The following is a 27,444-nucleotide window of genomic DNA, read 5'->3' on the forward strand; positions in this document are numbered from 1 at the left end:
TAACTGCGCAAAGTTATTTGGGAGATATTCTGAATTATATTATTATTGGCGCTTGGCGCAGAACTGATCAAGTAAATCATTAATTTCACCATGCATGTAGGTATTCCACTAGGCAGTAATTGTTTATCATACATTCTCTACGTTATAGAAGAAAAATTTCGGAAGATATAAAATGACGGCAGCTCTTATCCTTCCACAAAGTCGGAATATTGATCTATTGCATGTCAATCAATTGTATCTGTCCATCGCTCTTATCAATCATTGGACCCGTTCTTTAGGAGTACCAGTACAATATTAATAATGCAGCTTCTTTCCTGTCACGTGATTGGTTCGTATCGTGCTTGCTATTAAGCAGCACCAGTTGAGCTTGTGAAACATTCTGTGAAGCTTGAAGTTGAACGTTTTTAAAAATAATTTGATTGCTTTTATCTTCCGATATTCGTTCGAGTTTGCCGCTATACATTTAGTTTGTGATTCAAATCCGTTTATTAATATTATAATCTGAATTAAACTTGTTATCTGTTAGATTTTGATATTTCAAACTTGTTTTAAAAAACTGTAAAATAAGCTTCTTCATAGATAAGATTAGTGGAAAAGAAACTTTTCGGAATTAAATGAGGATCTATATCCTGCTGACTTTATTGGGAACACTCGCCAAAGAATCGACGTCCTTTAGTATTAGTAAGTGCTGGTTTTAAATCAATATAATGCAAGAGACACTGTCATATACTGCAATCTGCGTTTTTCTTTTTCAAACATAGTATTCCAATAAACTTTAGTTTTTCTCGTAAATTTGCTAAACCAATTAATTCACAACTTACCAAAATAATAAATAATAAATATTCATCGAAGAACTGGTGAGTATGTAAATTAGCGCCTCGATATCAATTGATATGGTTAAATTTATCAATCGCTTGTTGATAATCAGTTGATATGGTAATTGAATCGCTTGTTGATAATCACTAACTGTCGCATTTGCAGATTTGGACGGAGCCTCAGACGCGAACTATGAATCTACAGTGGAGTGTGCCTCCCCACTTATAGAAGTAGACGGGTTATGTAGTAAGTATGCCTTCTTCTCTTTCTCATTGTTTTACGTCGCCAAACTAATAATCAAGTATCTCAGTTTCTACGCATAATACTGATGTTTATCCTTTCTTTAACACCACGTGTTCTCTAATTAACACCACGTGTTCTCGCAGAGGAGTGCTCAGCTGGAACCTACATCGGCACCTCAGACTGTATTGACTGTCCGATTGGTACCTACACAGACACAGTCAGTCAATCCTCCTGTACTGCCTGTGGAGGTGGTACCAGCACAATGAGTATCGGCTCCACCGCCTCCAGTGACTGCATAGGTTAGTTATATCGACTGGTTCAGGGTATTTGTTTAGGTTCATTACTAATTATTCAGTATTGTCCACAAATGACTTTTCTTTAATAACTAAATCACCATATTTCTGCTGCATTATAGTAAAACAACACGTGACCTCCCTTTTCAGCCATATGCACGGTCCCCACTGCAACCTTCTCGAGCAGTATGTATCCACTTGCTGGAACTAACGTGGCAACTGGTACCACAATTACCACATTCTGCCAGAATGAGTACTATATCGATGGTCAGAGTACTAAAACGGAAGCCTGCAGCACCACACCTACTAGTTGTAGTAGTAAGTGATTTTACATATTGTCTTTTAAACCTTGGTTACAAATGATTACCAATGGTTACTAACGATTACTATTGATAACTTATGGTTACTAATGGTTACTAATGGTTACTAATGGTTACTAATGGTTACTAATGAATCTTCTCACAGAGGTGACAACAACAATTGGACAGAGCGGCTACTTCACAGCTGGATCTAACGTCCAGCTGACTTGTACTGTAGTTACTGGTGATACTCTTACCTTAAACGATCCGTCTAAATGCTCTTGGACCGAAGGAGGCATTGCCATTCCCAATTCCGGCGGGGCCTCGTTTAGGTATGTCAATAATCTTAATGACAGTTAATTTAGGCACTCTAATTCTTTAGAATCACGCACTGCTGGTAATTGCCAGGAACTTGAAATTCAGGGTCTTATTTAACCTCTCTCAGTGCTCACACTACTGCTGCTAACACGTACGAGTGTGTGCAGACATTATCTGGAGTGACCTCCAGTAGCGCAGGTATCTACGCTTGTTCTGCTGTTATTGCCTCCAGAACTGAAAGTGCCATCTCAACTGCTACCCTCAATGTTCTGAGTAAGTTTATTGTCTCTTAGTTTATAATGTTGCACTGATCAGTGCTAGAAGTAACTTGTTGTAAGATTAGTAGTCTCATTGCTTCCTCATTAATATGTTTCTAATAAAGCATTTCAGCTAACTGACACTCTACTTCAGCTCTCACATACGACACGGCACAAGTAGTAGATATCCTAGGAGTATCTATTCAGTTAACGTGTACAGCAACCATGCCAGCCCCTCTTAGCGCTATACTTACCTTCGAGTGGGAGAGAGATGGAACCTTAGTTACATCAGGTGAGTTGTCAGGTGGTGTGATGTCATGTCAGGTGGTGTGACGTCATGTCAGGTGGTGTGACGTCATGTCAGGTGGTGTGACGTCATGTCAGGTGGTGTGACGTCATGTCAGGTGGTGTGACGTCATTTCAGGTGGTGTGAGATTAAGAAATTGTTTGCAGGAGACTCTGGTCTAATAGTCAATATATTTAGAACTAGAACAATCATACCAAGTTGACTTCGTTGGGACACTTAAGTCATTGATTACAAAATGTTTCCTTGTGTTTGAGTTAAACAACTTTTAAAACAGGTGTGATCTCTGACTCATACGGAACAACACGTGACAGTGTGTTGACTCTATCTCCCCTGGCAAGTACTGACACTGCAAAGTACAAGTGTTTCGCTACCTACAGTAACATCGGAGTCCTGGAGTCTTCAGAAAAACAAGTCGTCGCTGTCTGTAAGTTTGTGTGTTTACTTTACCTTTTCAGTAGTTGTTATTTATATTTATCAAACTTTATAATTTATCCAAAAAGCATTGGGATGCTCACAAACCTTAATTTGAAGCTTTCCTTGTTTTTCGCGTTCTCATCAGTGATATCATTTCTTATTCGGAAATGTAAATCTACTTACTTGAAAAAAAACGCCAGTCCCGCGGATACGGAAAATCGATTTACCCACACAACGAGCTTGCAAAGGAGTTTTGACATTTTTGAGTCCCACTAGGTGTCTTCTGACTTTACAATGTCCCATATCACCCTAACTAGGCAGTCATTATTCCTATGTGCCAACTGATAGATCTATTTCAAGTCGTTCCAGAATATTTCAGATTGTTTCCGATGATCTTCTGCAGAAGATCATCGGAAACAATCTGAAATATATATACGAGATCATCATGATGATCTCGTATATTTCCAATATTGGAAATATGCGAAATCATCAGAAGATCATCGGTAAATCGGGGTTTTTTTCGACGGATCTGTCTGTTATACTATTAGTAGGGGTTGTAATAAGTTGTGGTTCTGAATGTTGGGGTTTATAATTCAAATATTTGCAGATATCGCGTCGCCTATACCTAACAGACAAGCAGTAGCAGCAACCAGTATTACCCTTACCTGTATAACGTACGGTACAGCTCAGACCATCACTTGGACTACACCTCAAGGATCAAATGGTGGCTCACAAACAAGCTCCTCCACTACTGACGGCGTCAAAACGTAAGGAGAGAGCCTTTTCTTTCTGTTTTAGGCCTACTTTGTGTTTACGCGCGCCTATTAAACGTTGGAAATAATTATAATTATCATCGCAAAGTGCGAATCTACGTCATAAGAAAGGCTCGCGCAGGAAAGTCGGTAAACGTCAATGAAATTTGTCTACCAATATCTTGTGGGTACTTGTGAGACTGGAAATAGCGAACAATAATGATTTACTTATCTTTCCAAACGACCTAGTTCAATTTAATAAACTTTTTCTTTACTAAATATGAAACCACAGATAATATAAATAATTATGTCTACTTTTATTCTCCAGACAATTATTTCATAAATCAATTCTACTTATCACCTCATCAAACACTTTTCAGTGATGATGATCACAATAAATTCCTTTTTAAATTTATTATCTTGTTATATCTCTTCCACAATATTATATATTATATGTAATTATAAACTCTTTTCCTTAAGATGGCACATTCGAGTTTTTGTATAATAATATGGCGAGGATACGGTATAAGTCACTTTTTGCTTCCCTATATTCAACATATTGACGCTTCTTAACTACTCATTTTAACGAACGCGCTAGTGTAAGCTAGTAGCTAATGTTTGTAACACTAACACCAGAGCATCCTAATAACTTAATTATTTACTTGATTACTTAATTCATTAACTACTTAATTACTCAATTACTTTATTACTTATTTACTTAATTACTTAATTACTTAATTACTTAATTACTTAATTACTTAATTACTTAATCACTTAATTACTTAATTACTTAATTACTTAATTACTTAATTACTCAATTACTTAATTACTTAATTACTTAATTATTTAATTATTTAATTACTTAATTACTTAATTACTTAATTACTTAATTACTTAATTACTTAATTACTTAATTACTTGATTACTTAATTACTTAATTACTTAATTACTTAATTACTTAATTACTTAATCACTTATTCAGCTTGACGAACGAGCTAGTGTTAGCAAATGTTGATAGCGCTACCTACGACGGAGCGTATACCTGTGTTGTAGTCAATGCTGGTAAAACTGTCACTTCATCCGGCAACTTAAACGTTTACGGTAAGTTGGGCTATTCCACACATATTGACACTGTCATGTGTGATGAACATTTTTTGGCAACCGCTCTTTTATAAAAATTGTTTCTTTTTTCAACATGGTCACATTTTTATGTGAAACACCCTGTAAATCCATCATGAGTATTTTGCTGAGCTTATTTTTCTTAAAACTCAGATACATTTCAGCGGATGGTTGGCGGTCCACACAGTCAGATATTGTTGGAGTTGTGGGTAGCGACATCGTATTGACTCTTAATGCAGATACTAACGGACCCGATGCAACAACTTACGATTCAATAATATGGTACCACGACGGTAAAGGGATACATTCTGGTGAGTCACTACACATACTTTACCATTGCAGATATTGCAGATATTGCAGATATTGCAGATATTGCAGATATTGCAGATATTTCAGATATTGCAGATATTGCAGATATTGCAGATATTTCAGATATTTCAGATATTGCAGATATTGAAGATATTGCAGATATTGCAGATATTGCAGATATTGCAGATATTGCAGATATTGCAGATACTTTATCGCTATTTAGTCAAAATTGACTAGTAGTTTAATCAAAGTGTCTGACAAAAACTACTAGAAACTTGTTTATTGGAACTATTTCATAAAGTATAAATTTATCTAATGCCTGTTATTATTATTTTCTTGAGTCTTTGAAATGAGTTAGTAAGTGATGAGTTAGCAGGTGATATATTGGAGTTGATAGATAAAGTTAGTAGTTGATATCATGGGTTGGTTAGTACTTTAGTAAAGTTGATAGATGAAGTTAACAGTTGAAAGCTGAGCATGTTTGAATCCTTAATACTGAACCTTAATACACAGTACCCTCTCCAGGTATTGTAAACCAAGCCAGCACACCTACGGCTGCTTATACCACTACTAGTCTCACTTTATCCTCCGTCATTATCTCTGATACTGGTAAGAAATTCAACCTTAACTTACATTATTGTTAACTGGTCAAACAAAACGAATTTTTCAGTTGAACCAATCAAGGAGAAAACGGTCTATAACAAGTTAAAATAAAACGGTTATTCACGAGGAAAGTAATGAAGTTAGCTTGTTAACCACTGTACTATTCTCAGGTTATTATTGGTGCGTCATTACCTACGGTGATATTGGAGCCATAACCTCTGACACCACCAGAGTCTTCATAGAAGGTTTGTGTAATTTTATTGTTTAAATTCAATTATCATCCATTCTTAATCTTTTATTTTTCTTATTTTTCTCTGATTGCTAAAAAGTAATTTGATATCAGACATATGTAGAGTTTTGGGGAGTCGATATAAGTTTGCAGACAATAATCTAAATCCTCTGCAGGAGTAATATCACACCCGGTCCACACTGCGGGGGACCTAGGAGAATCTGTGACCTTCACTGCAGTATTCACTGGAAAAACCACCACGCCAGCTCCCACCTGGGCAAAAAAGGCTCTTACCACCGGAGCCTTATCGGATCCTAACATCCCCAGATCAACAATAACCCAAACTTATGACTCAGCCACCCTCAGCTGGACCTCCAAACTTGTTATATCAACTCTGGAAACGGCTGATGAGGCTGCGTACGCGTGTAAGATAATCTACGTCAGTTCAGTTCATATGGAGATGACAACTGATGCTGCGCTATCTGTCTTCCGTAAGTCATTGTCCTTTTATCTTGTGATACTTAGTTCTAGCAAAACATCTTCTAACTTTGATTTCATCTGTTGTAAATTGAAACGTGGATATCATTTAATAACACAATCGTTTTTTCAGACGCGGCAGTAGAACCCGCGTACGGGTTTGTGGGTAGTTCTTTAACACTGACAGCCAAGATAACGGCTAATGAGGAGGCGACCAACATCGTGTGGTTCAAAAACAGCGCCCATATGACTGATGTAATTTTAGCTGAAACTATGGGATTTTTAAATCAGTTTCCTATTATATAATTCCAGTAACTAGTCTCACTTTACTATTTTTAATTTATAATTTCAGTAACTATAGTCTCAGTTTCCTATATAATTTTAGATAGATTTTGCTTTTAAGATTATACGAGGTGGCCCATTAAATCATCTTGAAAAAATGTGTCCTAAACTATTCTAATTTTCAGACGATAAACAACGTCTATGACGTCGGAACAGGAGTCACAACTTCTGAGATCGTATTCGGGTCTGCGGTCTCCGCTGGAGACATCACCACCTACAAGGTCACCGCAGTGCTCGACATCGCCAAGATCATCGTTCAGTCCCCTGAGATAACTCTCAGCCAGATTAGTGAGTAATTTCCCTATCTCATATTCAATAAAGCGAACTATACGGGCTAATCTCTATTATACTTAATGTTTTCTATACCTGTTTATCTGGAGAACTAACCACGTGATATACCTGTTTAGTGTTTATCTGGAGAACTAACCACGTGATATACCTGTTTATCTGGAGAACTAACCACGTGATATACCTGTTTATCTGGAGAACTAACCACGTGATATACCTGTTTATCTAGAGAACTAACCACGTGATATACCTGTTTATCTGGAGAACTAACCACGTGATATACCTGTTTATCTGGAGAACTAACCACGTGATATACCTGTTTATATGGAGAACTAACCACGTGATATACCTGTTTATCTGGAGAACTAACCACGTGATATACCTGTTTATCTGGAGAACTAACCACGTGATATACCTGTTTATCTGGAGAACTAACCTCGTGATATACCTGTTTATCTGGAGAACTAACCACGTGATATACCTGTTTATCTGGAGAACTAACCACGTGATATACATGTTTATCTGGAGAACTAACCACGTGATATACCTGTTTATCTGGAGAACTAACCACGTGATATACCTGTTTATATAGAGAGCTAACCAAGTGATATACCTGTTTATCTGGAGAACTAACCACGTGATATACCTGTTTATCTGGAGAACTAACCACGTGATATACCTGTTTATCTGGAGAACTAACCACGTGACATACCTGTTTATCTAGAGAACTAACCACGTGACATTCAGCTATAACTGAGAACCCGACGGGAGGAGATTACATTGTGGGTGGTCAGGGTACCCTCACCTGCAAGTTCGGACCTTCCACTGTCTCCACATTTGCTACCCCGACCATCAAATGGGTCAGAACCACTGACAACTTCGAATTTGCCGGGTTAGTGCTCCTTCATTAAGGTGTTTGAAATACTGACATTCACTTAATTGGCATTATAATACATAGTAGTATAGCAGTATTTCTCAACAATTAGTGGCCTATTTTTTAGTATTCCTCAACAATTAGTGACTTATTCATGGTTCCACATCAGAACAATAGAGGACACGTTTGATAACTCGGTCTACACCTCACTGATGAAAATATTCCCGGCTGCTGTTGGTGACGCGGGGATCTGGAAGTGCGTTGTGACCCTCCAGGACTTTACTGGATCTATTGAGAGTTCTACTGCTACTGTTACTGTATCAGGTGAGCGGTTAATTGTACTGGCCAGCTTTTATTACGATTTATCACGATTTAACTCAGACAGATTGTTAAGGTACCAACTTTTGGTTATCGAATCCACGTACAGATGTACACAGGAGACAATCTACCATTGTTTTTTGTTAAAATAGTTGTATCTACAATATCACCGTTATCCTGCTCTATAACTCTATAACTCCACTACAACTCCACTTCTAGTTACGATCAGACGTTTCTAAGCGTATTTATTAATAATAGAAACTGACTGCCGTTTAGAGCTCGGGACGTTCTTCAAACACTTCTAATGTTAAATATTTAAAACCCGTCAGTGCACTTTAACAACAAGTCTAGTCGTCATGGTAACGCCCTGAAGTTTGTAGAAAGTGTTCACTATAGCTCTGCTTGACACTATGCCATCGTGATATGTTGTTACTTGTTACGCCAACTTCTATGCTCATGGGAAATTATATCAGCATTAGAGTTGAAAAATTGCGGTGAAATCACTAAATAATTCACAACGAGCATACTCTTGTTTGTATTTTGCCGTCATAATATTATAATTTGGCCACCCTGCACAACTTTCTCGCCCAACTATGGCATTTTTGCAAACGACATGCATTTAATATTGAAATAATAAAATTATGGCAAAGTTATACAGCTACATGAGGCGTTAGACTCATTATGATGGGTCGGGCTAGAAACCTCAACTAAACTTAAAAATCTGCTTACAAAACAAAACAAGCAATATGGGGCGGTTATCATGTGCAATATTCAGAACAGTTTAATTAAATTTTAAATGACTTGGGTAGTCAATCGCAATGTTTATCAAATGAAATTTGGTGCTCCAAGGCAAGCTTAACTATCTGCTGATGGATAAAAGCGTGAAGCAAAGCTGTAGGAAACTGAACCCCCCCCCCCCCCTAGATACCCCCCCCCCCACTACAGTAATACCCCGATTTACCGCGGTGTTTGGGAGAAAGGAAAAAGCCGCGGTAAATCGGGGTTTTTGGTAAATCGGGTTTTGATTGTTTACATTATGCATATTAAGCCCTATTTGGGGGAAGGAAATGGCCATGGTAAAGCGAGGCTTGCGGTAAAACGGAGTGAGACTTAATAATTGGGAGATTTTAATCGCTAACTTGTCATGCTCTGAAGCAAGAGTTCAATTATGATATCCGTTAGCTTACCTTAGTTGTATTATAGTAGACTGTTACCTCTTCCCAAAAGTAGAGCCTCCCTTTAAGTTCATGGATGATTTGCACTATGATAAGCTGTAACAGAGAACAACCTAAATTAAACCCCTCATTCTCAACTTAACGAAACTTTAAACTGAACAAACCCCCCACTAGATAAACCCCCACTAAATTAACCCCCACTAAATAAACCCCCGCTAAATAAACCCCCGCCAGATAAACCCCCCACTAGATAAACCCCCCACTAGATAAAACCCCACTTAATAAACCCACCACTAAATAAACCCACCACTAAATAAACCCCCGCCAGATAAACCCCCCACTAGATAATCCCTCATCTAGATAAACCCCCCACTAGATAACCCCACACTAAATAAACCCCCACTAAATAAACCCCCACTAAATAAACCCCCACTAAATAACCCCCACTAAATAAACCCCCACTAAATAACCCCCACTAAATAAACCCCCACTAAATAACCCCCACTAAATAAACCCCCACTAAATAAACCCCCACTAAATAAACCCCCACTAAATAACCCCCACTAAATAAACCCCCACTAAATAACCCTCACTAAATAAACCCCCACTAGATAAACCCCCCACTAGATAACCCCACACTAAATAAACCCCCACTAAATAACCCCCACTAAATAAACCCCCGCCAGATAAACCCCCCACTAGATAACCCCACACTAAATAAACCCCCACTAAATAAACCCCCCACTAGATAAACCCCCACTAAATAAACCCCCACTGAATAACCCCCACTAAATAAACCCCCACTAAATAAACCCCCACTAAATAACCCCCACTAAATAAACCCCCACTAAATAAACCCCCACTAGATAACCCCACACTAAATAAACCCCCACTAAATAAACCCCCACTAAATAAACCCCCACTAAATAAACCCCCACTAAATAAACCCCCACTAAATAAACCCCCCACTAGATAACCCCACACTAAATAAACCCCCACTAAATAAACCCCCACTAAATAAACCCCCACTAAATAAACCCCCCACTAAATAAACCCCCCACTAGATAACCCCCCACTAAATAAACCCCCACTAAATAACCCCCACTAAATAACCCCCACTAGATAACCCCCCACTAGATAAACCCCCCACTAAATAAACCCCCCACTAGATAAACCCCCCACTAGATAAACCCCCACTGAATAACCCCCCACTAAATAAACCCCCACTAAATAACCCCCCACTAAATAAACCCCCCACTAGATAACCCCCCACTAGATAAACCCCCCACTAGATAACCCCCCACTAGATAAACCCCCCACTAGATAAACCCCCCACTAGATAAACCCCCCACTAGATAAACCCCCCACTAGATAAACCCCCCACTAGATAAACCCCCCACTAGATAACCCCCCACTAGATAACCCCCCACTAAATAAACCCCCCACTAGATAAACCCCCCACTAGATAAACCCCCCACTAGATAAACCCCCCACTAGATAAACCCCCCCACTAGATAAACCCCCCACTAGATAACCCCCCACTAGATAAACCCCCACTAGATAACCCCCCACTAAATAAACCCCCCACTAAATAAACCCTCACTAAATAAACCCCCCGCCAGGAATAATCACATCGCCGACCTCTGACAATGTCGTACAAGGAGCTCTTGTAACCTTATCCTGTGTTGCCTCCACCCTGACAGAGCCGACTGTGGTCTGGAAAGAAGGACTTAGCTCCGAAAATACAGTAACAGCTGGATCGGGAACCTCCATAACTAACACTTACTCTGGCACTTCCTTCACCAGGTGACTATTAATTTTCATGTTGTTAATTTTATCTTATATATCTTAAATCTTTTCAAACAATACATGATTTTACAGAAATGAATGAATCTAAATAAACCCAGATATACATTATACAACGAGGAATCCGATCTATCCCCAGTTAACAGTGCAAAATTGTGCAGTAATGAATACCACACCCGCAATAAGATTGGACCGTTGACAGCGTTAACGTTGTTAACGTTGTTAACGTTGTTAAAGTTGTTAACGTTGTTAAAGTTGTTAAAGTTGTTAACGTTGTTAACGTTGTTAACGTTGTTAACGTTGTTAACGTTGTTAACGTTGTTAACGTTGTTAAAGTTGTTAACGTTGTTAAAGTTGTTAAAGTTGTTAACGTTGTTAACGTTGTTAACGTTGTTAACGTTGTTAACGTTGTTAACGTTGTTAACGTTGTTAACGTTGTTGACGTTGTTGACGTTGTTAACGTTGTTGACGTTGTTAACGTTGTTAACGTTGTTAACGTTGTGAACGTTGTTAACGTTGTTAACGTTGTTAACGTTGTTAACGTTGTTATTTCTTTTAAAGATCCCACGTGCACCACTCTCAACTTCCTGAAATGTTCCACTAACAAAGAAATCAACTTTATCCTTATTTCAGCGTGTTGATATTTCAATACACTGTGTCCACTACAGACACTTACGCGTGTGAAGTAACGGATTCCTCCACCACCTACACGTCTTCAAAGGCCAACTTCACCCCCCTCGGTTAGTACTCTTTCACCACCTACACATCTTCAAAAGCCAACCTCATCCCCCTCGGTTAGTACTCTTCCACCACCTACACATCTTCACAAGCCAACCGCATCCCCCTCGGTTAGTACTCTTCCACCACCTACACATCTTCACAAGCCAACCTCATCTCCCTCGGTTAGTACTCTTCCACCACCTACACATCTTCACAAGCCAACCTCACCCCCCGGTTAGTACTCTTCCACCACCTACACATCTTCACAAGCCAACCTCATCTCCCTCGGTTAGTACTCTTCCACCACCTACACATCTTCACAAGCCAACCTCATCCCCCTCGGTTAGTACACTTCCACCACCTACACATCTTCACAAGCCAACCTCATCTCCCTCGGTTAGTACTCTTTCACCACCTACACATCTTCACAAGCCAACCTCATCCCCCTCGGTTAGTACACTTCCACCACCTACACATCTTCACAAGCCAACCTCATCTCCCTCGGTTAGTACTCTTTCACCACCTACACATCTTCACAAGCCAACCTCACCCCCTCGGTTAGTACTCTTCCACCACCTACACATCTTCACAAGCCAACCTATCCCCCTCGGTTAGTACACAATTTTTTTATTACTCAGAACTGTAAGTATTATTACTTGGAACTGTTAATATCATTACTTGGAACTGTAAGTATTATTACTTGGAACTGTAAGTATTATTACTTGGAACTGTAAGTGTTATTACTTGGAACTGTAAGTGTTATTACTTGGAGCTGTAAGTATTATAACTTGGAGATGTAAGTGTTATTACTTGGAACTGTAAGTGTTATTACTTGGAGCTGTAAGTGTTATTACTTGGAACTGTAAGTATTATTACTTGGAACTGTTAATATTATTACTTGGAACTGTAAGTATTATTACTTGGAACTGTAAGTGTTATTACTTGGAACTGTAAGTGTTATTACTTGGAACTGTAAGTGTTATTACTTGGAGCTGTAAGTGTTATTACTAGGAGCTGTAAGTGTTATTACTTGGAACTGTAAGTATTATTACTTGAAACTGTAAGTGTTATTACTTGGAACTGTTAATATTATTACTTGGAACTGTAAGTATTATTACTTGGAACTATAAGTATTATTACTTGGAACTGTAAGTATTATTACTTGGAATTGTAAGTATTATTACTTAAATTTAACACTTCCACTTCCAGTGATCACGAGTCAGCCTGCGGCTGTGATAGCAAAGTCCGGTGACTCCCAAGCAGGTCCTATTTCTTGCACCGCCTCCGATCACAGCTCCCTTACTATTTCCTGGTTTAAGGTAGGTCCATTTATCCTCTGGATTTGATTCCATGTTTGATTCTATGTTTTATTCTATGTTTGATTCTGTGTTGTTTGCATAATTTAGGTATTGGCGACGCCAATAACTAAATTGACATTACAAAGCAAGCGTTGTTATAGTTGCTATAGTTACTAGTTGCTATAGTTAATGGTTGCTATAGTTACTAGTTCCTATAGTTACTAATTGGTATAGTTACTAGTTGCTATAGTTACTAGTTGTTATAGTAACCTATGATGAGAAGTTCGTACGGTACGTACTTTTCAAAGTGGCTGTACCGTACGTACTAATAAATTTTTAAAAAAGTACGATAGATGGGACTTTTGTGACAAAATAATAACAGGAACACTTGAAATGGCGCTACGGGCACCTAAACTTATGTCGCTGCATTTGTATTTCCATCATTAAAATAGTATGACTGTACGTACTCCTATTGAGTATAATTGCAGTTATTCAAATTAATTTATTGTCTTAAAAATTATTCAATTCGACTTTAGCATTCGATGGCACTAAAATCATGATTTGAAAATTGCATATATACCTGCCAATTTTACAACAATAAAAAATAAAGTAAAAAACGGACACCATTTTAAGAAAAATTTCGTTCTTTAAACTTTAAGTGGTTGTACGGTACGTACTAATAAAAACTTCTTACCGTACGTACTTTAAGCCGGGTACGGTACGTACTTCTCATCTTAGATATTAACTGGTTGCTATAGTTACTAGTTGCTATAGTTACTAGTTGCTATAGTTACTAGTTGCTATAGTTACTAGTTGCTATAGTTACTAGTTGCTATAGTTACTAGTTGCTATAGTTACTAATTGCTATAGTTACTAGTTGCTATAGTTATTAATTGCTATAGTAACAAGCGTTACCAGTTTTGCTAGTGGATTACCAATATTTCGGTAATACAAGTTTGAGTTGAAGGCAGTTCTAGAGTAGTACTCATGCCGTACAGTCATCGTTCTGCCTCCGTCGTCATTAAATTGTGCGACATTTTCAGGGAAACATTTCAATGAAAGAAAAGTATATCTATAATCTAAACCCAGTTAAATTTACTCTCTTTTGTTAAATTTAATCTTTTCTGTTACATTTACTCTCTTTTGTCACTAGAACTTTATTTTCTATTATTTAGAAAACATGCAAGATAGATAACGGTTACTACTTACTAGTTGCTATAGTTACAAGATAGATAACAGTTCCTCTCTCACAGGGAAGTACTGAACTGACGGATACTAATAAATACTCCTTCTCGTCCACTTCCGGTGTAGGAGAAATGACGGTGATAAACGATGTGAATATAGGTAAACAGATAAACAGTCTGACAATGTAATGCCACGTGTCAAGTGTGCAGTGTCACGTGCAATGCCACGTGTCTAGTGTTCACCTTCCCACCAGTCATCTTGTTTTTTGTTCTGAAACTCGGTGCTTTTAAATTTAATGCCTTGATGATGCAGATTGTTGATATGTTTATCATTCTATTATTACCTTATTACATATTATATGTAATAAATTAATACCTATTTGTAATATACATTAATACATTTATATTAATTAAATAAAAAACAGTCTCTCCTCCACCTATCAATTATTACAATTTTTTATTTTAAATATATAAAAATAATGTGGTATTCACTAGTTATAGTTACTATTTGATATTATAGTTACTAGTTGCTATAGTTACTAGTTGTTATAGTTACTAGTTTAAATGTATAATGAGGTATTTTTATCACATCTCCTCAGACGATGCAGGTGACTACTACTGCAAGGCAGAGTACGCACAGAATGGGAACTTCAACGGGGGTAGCGTTACCTCTAACTCCGCAACTCTCGATATTATCAGTACGTTATCTTATAACTTTATAAGCTCTAAAGGTAAAATGACGTTTAAATCTAACTATTATTACATTCATTGCCAAATATAAACCAAATAATTCAAGACTAAAAGTAAAAACTAAGAATAACATGCATTTTTCCAGGCATTGTTGACGAACCGTCTGAACTAAGAAAATACTTCAATACCGCAATATTCAATACAGCGTACTCTCTTCCTCCGTGTGTTGCAATTGGGCCCAAAGAGGCTGACACAGCTACCTGGTAAATATGAAGCGAACATTTTGTAACATTTTCCCAGTTTCCTAATAAAGTCCCTGTCTTAATGTCTCGAGTATTATAATTAAAGATAACTGGATTTGTTTACAGGACTTCCTATGCAGATATGACCGCAACCACTTCCACCAAGACGTATGATCCTAACACCAAAAAGACCACGACCACTCTATCGTGGGCATCTATACCGGTACAATTTAAATAATAAGAATTTTACTGTAAATTCATAAGAGTATATTAAAGTTTAAACATAATACAGAATCTAAATCGATTGTTACGTGTTACTCCAATTACTGTAAAAATAAACAGCAGCATATAATTATTATATATGATAATTATATGCTGCTGTATATATACAAGATACTGATTTGATCAGCGAAGTGCTGTCTTTTAGCTTAGACTTAGAGGGTGTTTTGGTTAAGTCTATTTTTAAACTTTAAAATAAATCTTAAAGTCAAAATACTTTGAAGTAAAAAATTAAGATTGATGAGGTATTCTTACTATACAATAGGACCATCTTACTATATATAAAGCGAGACGATATATACAGGATGGGCCAAAATTAAGTGGGCATACGTTGGCCTTATAATAGCTCCGCCGAGTTTTATATTTGAGAGCTGTTGCTTTGCAGATGGCATACTGTACTAAATTGTTCGAGGATTCCGTCGTCAAACTTTGAAAATTCGAATATTTTAGACCACGCCCATTCAATATTAAAACACCTTTTGTATCTCGTTAACAAAATTGACTGGGTGATTATGTGACACCGTGACACGACACCTTAATTGGGCACCGCCTTAACAATTTCCATAATGTTTAACGGGGTGGTTAACGGGGTCACCTAATCAAGTGATTAGGTAAACACATGACCGGATCACACGTAATGAATAAACTCGTTATGATTCATATCTCGGTCATCTGAGAATCTAAATTTCTACAGTTCTAAATTTTTCAGGACAATCGTAATTCGAGTGGCCAAACACAATTCAATAAAATTTAGCTCGATCCGACTATTAAAACTATCAAATAAATGCAAAAATGAACCTTCATATGAAAAAAATGAAATCGAATATTTTTCGATTTGACAAATTCCTCTAACCAGTGTTGGTTATCTCACACTTATTTTACTTCGGAGTATTCCAACAGCCACATTGTTACACAAGTGTAACTAGCCAATTACAGGAAGCCGAAGGATTTAATTAGGCCAGTGACGGTTAAGGTAGTGTGTACCATACTTTCTTCGCCCGAGACTTCGCTGCAATGGACAGCTTCTCATTTAACCCTCACACACGATTTCTCGAATATTCGGCTGAGTAGACCGGGGGGCTGCATAGACCACTCAGGATCATTAGCTGAATGTCGACGACACTCACCCCACGACTAGGCAGGCAGTGGGTTTCGAACTCGCAATCTCACGATTACAAATCCGATGATTAACCAACTACGCTACCTGGCCGTTAGACTTCGCTGCAATGGAGTTGTAAGTCAAACAAAAAATATCTCAATTGGGCACTCAGTAACCGAGCTATTAAGGCCAACGTATGTCCACTGACTTTTGGCCCACCCTGTTACAGGGTGACCCTGTATAAATCCGTATTATTTTACTGAAACCACGGCATCAACTTTAACACGACTTTCTTCAAAAACTGTAAAAGATATACAACTTTTTTGACTGGTGCGAATGCTTAAGTGGCCTTCAAATCAGCATGAAACAAAAAATTGGTATTATTCCTGATATAACGTTAATCTTCACAGAATGATTTGAGTGGCAGTGCATACATCTGTACTATAACATATGACGCTAACAGTGTCCAGATTCCCTTTATGATGGAACCCACATGTAAGTCAACACTCAACACTTTCAAATAATAACAGTTATAATAATATATATATATATATTATATTGTATAGGTTAGAAATAAAGTTCTTCCTTTGAAAAATATTTGATGTAATATATTAAATATTTTGTATAATGTATGACGTATGTATATATGTATAATGTATATTGTATATTAATCCAGTTTTTACTTCAGCTAAGGGCTTTGTGACCCACCCAACCTCAGTCGTCCAATCAGGAACTGCAGTTACCTTCACCGCCGTTGTGGACGGCTCCCTGAGTTCCATATTGTATAAAACAATACTATGGTACGGTGTTATTCCGGGGTCCTCATATTATGTAAGTTTTTAAATAACTTGAATAAGGTGATAGTAACGGTAATAGTAACGTTACTATAGCAACCATGTGAAGATGATAGTAATGGTGATAGTAACGTTACTATATTAACCATTAACCATGTGAAGGTGATAGTAACGGTAATAGTAACGTTACTATAGCAACCATGTGAAGATGATAGTAATGGTGATAGTAACGTTTCTATAGTAACCATGTGAGGGTGATAGTAACGGTGATAGTAACGTTACTATAGTAACCATGTGAAGGTGATAGTAACGGTGATATTAACGTTACTATAGTAACCATGTGAAGGTGATAGTAACGGTAATATTAACGTTACTATAGCAACCATGTGAAGGTGATAGTAACGGTGATATTAACGTTACTATAGCAACGGCAAAACAATAGTGCTTAGTAAGTTTTTTTAATTGATTGAAATTCTTCTTTTCAGGTCTCTTTAAGTGGAGTAGATGGATACACAATTACTGTACCGACAGAGGCTTCCCTGACTTCAGAATTGCGAATAGACACAGCAAGTGTAACAGCTGATTTATACACGGCTTACGTGGCAGGGATTTATGTAACTTCATCCACCATGGCTTATTCTACCGAAGCTTATCTGTATAAGCGAGGTAAGCAATTTTGCGGCATTTTTAGATATTTCAAAAAGCATCGGTCCACTGAACTATCCCTTTACTTATTAGTAGAGCTAAAATTGACAAATCACATTGTTTTCTTGTCATGTTTTTACTATCATACAAGCTAATTCAAAATTACTATCTGGAAATATTAATAAGCGAATTGTTAAACGGTTGAATATTCGATCATCAATGAGATACGCTCCCATGAATGAATAAATAGTATTTCACAGAAATAACAACATAAATATTATTTCCTCCGAAATAACAACGCAAACATTATTTCCTCAGAAATAACAGCATAGATATTATTTCCTCCGAAATAACAACGTAAATATTATTTCCTCAGAAATAACAATGTAAATATTATTTCTTTAGGAATAACAACGTAAATATAATTTTTTCAGAAATATCAACGTGAATATTATTTCCTCAGAAATAACAACGTAAATATTATTTCCTCAGAAATATCAACGTAAATGTTATTTCCTCAGAAATAACAACGTCCCTGTTTGGACATACTTATTCACTTCCGGGGACGGCTTACACCATTACTTGTACATATGAAGGTGACGCCACAGACAGCCTGAAATGGTAACGTACAATTATAATTATTTAAAAACTTTAATTGATTAAACTAATTAATTAATATTAATTAATTAATATTTATTAAAACTTTATAGATTTAGATACTGGTTGGGAGCTGTTCAGATGTTTCTGACATTTGACACTGTGACAGTGATCAACCAATCAGCTTCCAGCATCGACAAATTAAAATCTAGATTCACGTGTAAAACAAATATGGTTACTTTGCCGCAAGTAGGTATATTGATTTGAGGTTGAATCTCATTTAAGCATTTATAAGGTGTAATTCAGCCGGTTAGACCGTATCTAGACGGTACGTAACGCATCACGCGATGAGTCACGTGATGGTGTATTTCTTCTAGCTAAACGTGATGTGACGCGTTACGTGATCGATTGCGTCACGTACCGTCTAGCTACGGTCTTAGGTGGGGGGGGGGGGGGGGTAGTGTGACACCAGTTTCTAGTAAAAGTAAACTAAGAGATCACGTGATAACACATGTCGTGTAACTAAAAGATCACATAATTAATTACACATACGTGTAAATAATCAAAATACCAACCGTCCTCACAATTACAAATTTGTTATTTTAATTAATTTCTGTTTCAGGTACAAGGATGATGTTGAAATAGAACAAATAGCAGGCAAGATCAGCTCACAGAACACTTACTATCAAAATCTCAAACAGGTTTGTGAACATTTTGTAGAAAATTATAATACCCTTTCAAGAGTTGTACTGCTGTGTGAAAGTTCCTGTCTATACGAAGGACTGGAAACTGGTTGGAAGTGTAACTTTTCCGCACTCGTGACAGCAATTAACCAATCAGATTCAAGCATTGACCGAACATAGACCGATCAAAATCCAAAGTCACTGTCACGTGTCAAAACAAATATGCTACACAGCTCTCAACCAGGATCCACGTTTATAATATTCACCCACTAATTGTTCAAGTCAACAATACCAGTTAATTACCACTTAATTGCCACTCAATAACCACATAATTACCATATAATTACCACTTAATTGCCACTTAATTTCCACTTAATTACCACTTGATTACCACTTATTAATTACCAGGTGTCGACGTTATTCTTTGAGTCATCCACAGCTTCGGATTCTGGATCTTACAAGTGTAGAGCTATTACGACCGATTCTACGGTGACCGTTGATTCGGCTGCCACTTACATTGGCTTCCCACGTAAGTACCGTTACATCATTACCATGGTTACTTCGTTTTTATACTATTATACTGTAAAATGTAAATGGATGGAATTCACCACTGTATGCTCAATGTTCATCAAGTATAATATTATGTAAATTATATGTTAATCTATTATTTGCCAATCTGAGTTATATGTAAATCCTAAAAAACTCTGCTACCTTGGGGTAACATGTCACGTTATGGCCATATAAGCGCGTGTTAACATGCCCCAACTACCCAGGTTTTATTCCTCCAAGTACTCTATACACGACAGTCGGTTCTACTATATCAGTGTCCTGTACCCTAGAGCTTGACACTTTGTTGCAATCCAGCTTCTCCAGCGGCGCGTCCTGTAAGTTCCATCTAGTTCACCTATATTTTCCACAAAATCTTTCTCATAATAATATATGCAATTAGTTTATGTTCAATTTTTGCTACTTATATAACCAATCTGCATATACTATTATTTAATCATTAATTATTTAATAGTTATGTAGTTCTGTGTGTTATCCTTTCAATTTATAATTTTACTGATTAATGGTGTATTTTCAGACTTAGTCAGGGACAGCACTTCGATCTCCACTCTAAACCTGATCGGTGGATCTACAACCAGTACAACCCTGCTGCTAGCAGCAAATGACGTATCATTGAATTCTGCAAGTTTGTTCTCTCCAACGGTGTCCTACAAGTGCAAGGGCTACTTCACTGGAAATAACATTCCATTTTATTCAGCGACGTTCGACATACGCCAACTTGGTAAGATATTTAAATCCCTTATAAACCCGTTATAAACCCGTTATGAACCCCTTATAAACCCGTTATAAACCCGTTATAAACCTCTTATAAACCCGTCATAAACCCGTCATAAATCCCTTATAAACCCCCCATAAACGTGATGGGTCGTTTGCGACCCGGACGAGTGGGTCGTTTTTGTTCATCGTTGTATCTTTTAAAGTAAACGATATAGATTAGCTTTTTTGGATAACTCATTTTTGCTGTGAAGTGACCTAGTGTGTTAAATTGCATCAAAATGGGCGAATTTTAAAAATCGTCGTCCCTTATGGGTTAAACCCCATTATAAACCCCTTATGAACCCCTTATAAACCTCTACCTGTGCTACTATCGAGTTAAATTCGAAGGAGAAATGCATTATTTACAAAGCTGAAATTGTATCTTTTCACTGCTAATCATAGGTCTAATATGAATGTTTTGTGGCACTAACGCTGAGAATCCCTCAATCTCTCAATAAAATATCTGACAAAAGGTGCACGTGATAACCAGGTGCACACGGTAAGTTACCATGGTAACCAGTTGCATATTTCAGAGATAACCACAGCGCCATCTGACGTGAACACAATCGCTGGTGTTTCAGTGACCTTCACCTGCTCTGCCTCCAGTCCTACTGATTACACTGCAGATATCAACTTCTACCTCTCAGCCGACCCTATTAGTTAGTTGTAACTTTGTTTTAAGAGAGTGTGTGTGACGTCACGTGAGAGTGTGTGACGTCACATGAGAGTGTGTGACGTCACGTGAGAGTGTGTGACGTCACGTGAGAGTGTGTGACGTCACGTGAGAGTGTGTGACGACACGTGAGAGTGTGACCTAATAGTTATTTGTAAGTATGCTATATTGCGGAGTGGCGCTATTTCTATAACTATAATTTCTATAATTATATGATTATAATTAATTATTGTAGTACATAACCTACTAACAGCCTGACACCAAGCTGCATAATAGTCTTTATAACCATAAAGCAGTTAAATCAATATAATACCAAGAAATAGCAATTGTAATGCAAATATAATCTAACGATATTTCTTGAAAACATGAAAGATATAACATTTCCGAACTACACCAGCTGCTCTGACCAGTGGGGGAGACTACACAGTCAGCTCGATAACTACAACTAACTTCATCGCCACCAAGACCTTGTCACGTACAGCCACCACTGACGAGAGCTTTAAGTGCGCGGTAGTGTACAGCTCACTAGCTGTGGTTGGAGGGAGTAATATAGTCACTAGTAGTCCGGCTTCTATCAACATACTCGGTGGGTAACTGGTTATTGGTTTAATTTATTAGGTTAATTCATTAGGTTAATTAGTTTACACTCCACTGTGTTTATTATATCAGTCCAATGTCTGGGTTGTTATCTCCAACTTAATAATTCGATGTGATAGTGTTTTGGTACTTATTACTATAATTAATTTAATTAATAACACAATATTGCCCAGCGAACACTGGTGCCGCCACAGCCACCCTCAACGGGTATGACGGAGTTGCCCTAACCCTCTCATGTGCATTCTCTTATACCCCCACCTCGGTAAGTGCATACTCATTGTTATCAATAACCTTCAGTTCTAAACAGAGCAGTTCTGGCAACTTAGTCCAACATCTTGTCACGTGTTTATCTTATCACGTGTTTATCTTGTCACGTGTTTATCTTGTCACGTGCTAAGCCTATCACGTGTTTATCTTATCACGTGCTAAGCTTATCTTTTCATCAGATCACGTGGTCTAAAGACAACATCCTTGTGGACACTACAGCTAACTCTGGTTACGAAAAATCCTCTTCTGCACCTAACCACTATCTCAAAATAGTATCTCCCCAAACTAGTGACGCAGGTGATTATTAACTGTTACAATATTTATTAGTGGACCATGAAATGTAATGTTTAATAACGAAATTGAAATAATTAATTGAAGTGATTAATTGAAGTAATTACCGTAGTTGTAGTGATTTAAATTAATTGAGGTAGATGGTGTTCTCCGACTAAACTTTATTTATTTAGAGCTTCTAAACCTCGCATTTCAGGTTCCTACACGTGTGTCGCGGACTACGGAACAGCGACCGTTTCTGGAACCGTGACCACTCTAGCAATCAAAGGTATGTAACACGTCATAATATCACGAACCAGATTCAATATCTACTGGTTATCCTAAATCATGACATATTGATCTGTTCCTGAAAATTGAAACTTGTGACTTCACATTGACAATAATGCAACAGCAAGAGTCAGCAGTATAATAATTTTCACTAAATTTGCAACACTCCAGGGTTCAGCGTGGTACCGACCTATACTAAAGTTGGGGCAGACGCCGCCTTCACCATGTCCTGTACCATATCAGCTGGTCTGGGAACTAGCGGCAATCTGGAAATGTACAGAGCTCACCCCTCCTTCATCTCAGGTACGTAACCTTAGTCAATGTTTATAGTACACCTTTAGTGTTACTTTACCTTGTTTGGACATATTTGAGATATTTTTGGTTTTGTCTCTTATGGCCGGATACGGTTCAAGTTGTTTCCCCGTAAAACTGGAGCGTTAGAAAAGGCCTGGTATATATTATATTGAATAATGAATATAACGATTGGATCCTAAATTAATGATTTATTATAAATACACAAACATCAGGTTGGGTAGCTGTTACTAATATCCACTATTCAGGTTGAACTACTGTTACTAATATCCACTATTCAGGTTGTCCTACTGTTACTAATATCCACTATTCAGGTTGGGCTACTGATACTAATATCCACTATTCAGGTTGGGCTACTGTTACTAATATCCACTATTCAGGTTGGGCAACTGTTACTAATATCCACTATTCAGGTTGGGCTACTGTTACTAATATCCACTATTCAGGTTGGGCTACTGTTACTAATATCCACTATTCAGGTTGGGCTACTGTTACTAATATCCACTATTCAGGTTGGGCTACTGTTACTAATATCCACTGTTCAGGTTGGGCTACTGTTACTAATATCCACTATTCAGGTTGTCCTACTGTTACTAATATCCACTATTCAGGTTGGGCTACTGTTACTAATATCCACTATTCAGGTTGGGCTACTGTTACTAATATCCACTATTCAGGTTGGGCTACTGTTACTACGGGTGGCCTTATAACCATGGACCTGGAAGCCAAGGAGCTACAGATCAAAACAGATTCAGCCCCCAGTTCCAACGACAAGGTTAACGTAGAGTTCTACACCAGTCAGGACGCCAAGATCGGCAGTCTTGAAATAAATTTCGCGGCAACACTTACCTACCAGGTATCAGGGTGTCACTCGTCAGCGGTCACCTTCCCAAGCCCACCCACTACTGACTTGGAGAAAGTGTGGAGAATAACGGAGAAGGCAGACCACACGGAACTGTACATACATTGTAATGATGAGCTGGTGGTGACCCTTACTTACAGTGGTGTAGCCAACTGTGGTTCTACCTATAATGATGACAGCGCTAAAATCAAATTTGCGGCTGATGATACCGCTTCTGATTCGTATAGGATAGTGGGTAAGTGGTGAAGATGAGTTTATCAATGAAATCATAACTAGGGTAGTGTATCTTCTCTTTTAAAAGAAACTTTCTTGGCATTAGGAGGAATCTTATTTATGACAATGACAGTAACTACACTAATTACACTAAATACAATAACTACACTAATTACACTAAATACAATAATTACAATAATTACAATAATTACAATAATTACAATAATTACACTAAATACAATAATTACAATAATTACAATAATTACAATAATTACAATAATTACAATAATTACAATAATTACAATAATTACAATAATTACAATAATTACAATATTTACAATAATTACACTAATTAAAAACCTCCCACAGATCCTCCCACAAGCGTAATGAGTCAAACTCTGACCGACAGTGTACAAGCTCTCGAGTACACCAAGGTATGGTGTAACCAAGTATTTAACCAATTGTGTAAATGATTACCTTACGAGACATATTTAAATGGTATACGAAAGTCGGTGGTTTTTCGAAAAAAAAATCATATTTTCGGATCAAAATTTAGGTCACCATCATTATTTTCCCGAAATTGTTTTTCACGTATTTTCTTTAATTATGACTTGATCGATTTACTCTCAAATTATCAATATAGTAAGTTATACATATGATATATCAAACAATTAATGAACACTAATATTCAATCAAGAATTGCTTTAAAAATGATTTTGGACACGTTCCATTAAAAATAAGCAAGCTCTGTCACTACTTTATTGGCCACGACGGTGAAAGTGGCAGAAAACAAACACTGTCGGTCTCCTATACCGGATGAAACAGGATGAAACAGCTGATCAGAGAAGATCTTTGTATTTAATTTTCTCAAATATTGAGTTTCATTTTTGTAAAATAATGAGAAAATCCTCAAATACCATGCTCTAATTTGCAGTACGAAATGTGGCGGTTTTCGGTAAAAATTCCTATATTTTCGTTCCCGAATCATTTAGGTCATCGGAATTATGTCGAACATAAATATATCTCGTAAGGTATGTACTATGTGTAACTATCGTTACGAATGAGGAACACTTTCACCCTTGAAGTCTTTTAAAATGTACAGAAAGGTTACTGTTCCGGCTTCAATCAGGTTGCTATGGTAACATTATTTCATTCTGGCTGCCGACTGAAATAATGTTAATTCGTTAGAATGTGGCTACTGGACGTGAGGAGGTGATGAACATGTGACAGTCATTAACCAATCAGCATCCAGCGTTGACTAATTAAACCCCAGAATCACTGGTTGCTAAGGTAACATGTAACGTGGCTCGTCTCCCTAATCTAGATCTATAAGCTTATAACTTTATGAGTAAACTATAATTACAATGTTTGCAGTCGACGGCTGTCAATGACGACCTGGGATCTTACTACTGTTCAGCCGACTCGAGAACTGTAGTTTCCCAGGCAGCAGATCTGGTGATTGTTGGTAAGTTACTAGGTTACTAGGTTACTAGGTTACTAGGTTACTAGGTTACTAGGTTACTAGGTTACTAGGTTACTAGGTTACTAGGTTACTAGGTTGCTAGGTTACTAGGTTACTAGGTTACTAGGTTACTAGGTTACTAGGTTACTAGGTTACTAGGTTACTAGGTTACTAGGTTACTAGGTTACTAGGTTACTAGGTTACTAAGTTACTAGGTCACTAGGTTACTAGGTCACTAGGTTACTAGGTCACTAGGTTACTAGGTCACTAGGTTACTAGGTCACTAGGTTACTAGGTTACTTGGTTACTAGGTTACTACGTTACTAGGTTACTAGGTTACTAGGTTACTAGGTTACTACTGTTCAGCCAACTCTGCAGTCGGTGATTGTTGGTAAGTTGTTTTTTCTTTTCAAGTTTCGATATATTTATTGTTTACATATTGCTAAATTGGTATTGTTAACATATACATTGATAACGCAGCTAACTCTGTTCTGCGCAGGTATAACAACAGATCCAGCTGCGGTAGTAGGTCAAGTTGGAGGAACTGCCACTTTCTCCTGTTCTGCTCGATCCGATACTGCAGCCTCCGGGTAAGTGTTCCTTCTCAAGATTATAAACTAATTATAGACTTGTTAGCAAGTAATTGTAGACTAGTTAACAAGTATTTATAGACTATTTAGCAAGTCATTACTAATTATATACTAGTAAGTAATTCCTGGCAGGAGCATCTTATACACCATTGTAAAACAAATAGTCAACAAAATGGATTACAGGTTCACGTGGCACGATAAAAACGGTGCTATAACAGTAGACAACTCCAAGTACGTGGAAACCAGGGAGTTCGACGTGTGCAGCTGTGATACCTTCCTCTCTACTAGCATCCTTACGGTCAGTTACTAGGTTACAAGGTTACTAGGTTACTAGGTTACTAGGTTACTAGGTTAATAGGTTACTAGGTTACTAGGTTACTAGGTTAATAGGTTACTAGGTTACTAGGTTACTAGGTTACTAGGTTACTAGGTTACTAGGTTACTAGGTTAATAGGTTACTAGGTTACCAGGTTACTAGGTTTCTAGGTTACTAGGTTACTAGGTTACTAGGTTACTAGGTTACTAGGTTACTAGGTTACTAGGTTACTAGGTTACTAGGTTACTAGGTTACTAGGTTATTAGGTTACTAGGTTACTAGGTTACTAGGTTACTAGGTTACTAGGTTACTAGGTGACTAGGTTACTAGGTTACTAGGTTATTAGGTTACTAGGTTACTAGGTTACTAGGTTACTATGTTACTAGGTGACTAGGTTACTAGGTTACTAGGTTACTAGGTTACTAGGTTACTAGGTTACTAGGTTACTAGGTTACTAGGTTACTAGGTTACTATGTTACTATGTTACTATGTTACTATGTTACTATGTTACTATGTTACTATGTTACTATGTTACTATGTTACTATGTTACTATGTTACTATGTTACTATGTTACTATGTTACTATGTTACTATGTTTCTATGAGTATTGCTGAAAGCACAGTGTAAGGCCTACACGGACCGCCTCTAACTAGCCAATCCCTGTTTACATGCCGTGTAGCAGGGGACTAGAAAGAGCTAAACTAGTAAGCGGGGCATAGCCATACACTATACTCCCATCATTGAGTATATTAACAACCAGAAGGAAAATTTCCTTGTGTTTGGAATCTACCAAGACGAAAG

The 27,444-nt window shown here is 37.5% G+C and overlaps 1 protein-coding gene across 1 annotated transcript in view; it reads left to right on the forward strand.

The window, feature by feature from the left end:
• Positions 1–577: 577 nt before the first annotated feature.
• Positions 578–27,444, forward strand: part of LOC134814363 (hemicentin-1-like) — a 37,619-nt gene continuing 10,752 nt past the window's right edge. The window contains exons 1-44 of the mRNA XM_063822461.1: positions 578–681; positions 982–1,062; positions 1,203–1,358; positions 1,503–1,670; positions 1,818–1,983; positions 2,097–2,242; positions 2,381–2,518; positions 2,808–2,957; positions 3,555–3,714; positions 4,682–4,800; positions 4,983–5,129; positions 5,653–5,736; positions 5,901–5,975; positions 6,136–6,450; positions 6,570–6,691; positions 6,904–7,066; positions 7,814–7,958; positions 8,110–8,264; positions 11,056–11,239; positions 11,873–11,979; positions 13,169–13,278; positions 14,511–14,601; positions 15,041–15,139; positions 15,277–15,394; positions 15,500–15,596; positions 17,162–17,246; positions 17,440–17,582; positions 18,031–18,211; positions 18,712–18,811; positions 19,410–19,488; positions 19,879–19,999; positions 20,244–20,354; positions 20,555–20,758; positions 21,327–21,452; positions 21,864–22,052; positions 22,237–22,325; positions 22,510–22,627; positions 22,818–22,889; positions 23,060–23,191; positions 23,878–24,297; positions 24,645–24,709; positions 25,650–25,740; positions 26,237–26,327; positions 26,511–26,625. Of these exons, the coding sequence (XP_063678531.1) occupies positions 615–681; positions 982–1,062; positions 1,203–1,358; positions 1,503–1,670; positions 1,818–1,983; positions 2,097–2,242; positions 2,381–2,518; positions 2,808–2,957; positions 3,555–3,714; positions 4,682–4,800; positions 4,983–5,129; positions 5,653–5,736; positions 5,901–5,975; positions 6,136–6,450; positions 6,570–6,691; positions 6,904–7,066; positions 7,814–7,958; positions 8,110–8,264; positions 11,056–11,239; positions 11,873–11,979; positions 13,169–13,278; positions 14,511–14,601; positions 15,041–15,139; positions 15,277–15,394; positions 15,500–15,596; positions 17,162–17,246; positions 17,440–17,582; positions 18,031–18,211; positions 18,712–18,811; positions 19,410–19,488; positions 19,879–19,999; positions 20,244–20,354; positions 20,555–20,758; positions 21,327–21,452; positions 21,864–22,052; positions 22,237–22,325; positions 22,510–22,627; positions 22,818–22,889; positions 23,060–23,191; positions 23,878–24,297; positions 24,645–24,709; positions 25,650–25,740; positions 26,237–26,327; positions 26,511–26,625 (5,895 nt within the window). The 5' untranslated portion in view covers positions 578–614. The remainder of the gene's footprint in view (positions 682–981; positions 1,063–1,202; positions 1,359–1,502; positions 1,671–1,817; positions 1,984–2,096; positions 2,243–2,380; positions 2,519–2,807; positions 2,958–3,554; positions 3,715–4,681; positions 4,801–4,982; positions 5,130–5,652; positions 5,737–5,900; positions 5,976–6,135; positions 6,451–6,569; positions 6,692–6,903; positions 7,067–7,813; positions 7,959–8,109; positions 8,265–11,055; positions 11,240–11,872; positions 11,980–13,168; positions 13,279–14,510; positions 14,602–15,040; positions 15,140–15,276; positions 15,395–15,499; positions 15,597–17,161; positions 17,247–17,439; positions 17,583–18,030; positions 18,212–18,711; positions 18,812–19,409; positions 19,489–19,878; positions 20,000–20,243; positions 20,355–20,554; positions 20,759–21,326; positions 21,453–21,863; positions 22,053–22,236; positions 22,326–22,509; positions 22,628–22,817; positions 22,890–23,059; positions 23,192–23,877; positions 24,298–24,644; positions 24,710–25,649; positions 25,741–26,236; positions 26,328–26,510; positions 26,626–27,444) is intronic.

This window comes from Bolinopsis microptera, chromosome 4 (assembly GCF_026151205.1).
Source record: "Bolinopsis microptera isolate Bmic1 chromosome 4, MBARI_Bmic_1.0, whole genome shotgun sequence".
Classification (NCBI taxonomy): domain Eukaryota; kingdom Metazoa; phylum Ctenophora; class Tentaculata; order Lobata; family Bolinopsidae; genus Bolinopsis; species Bolinopsis microptera.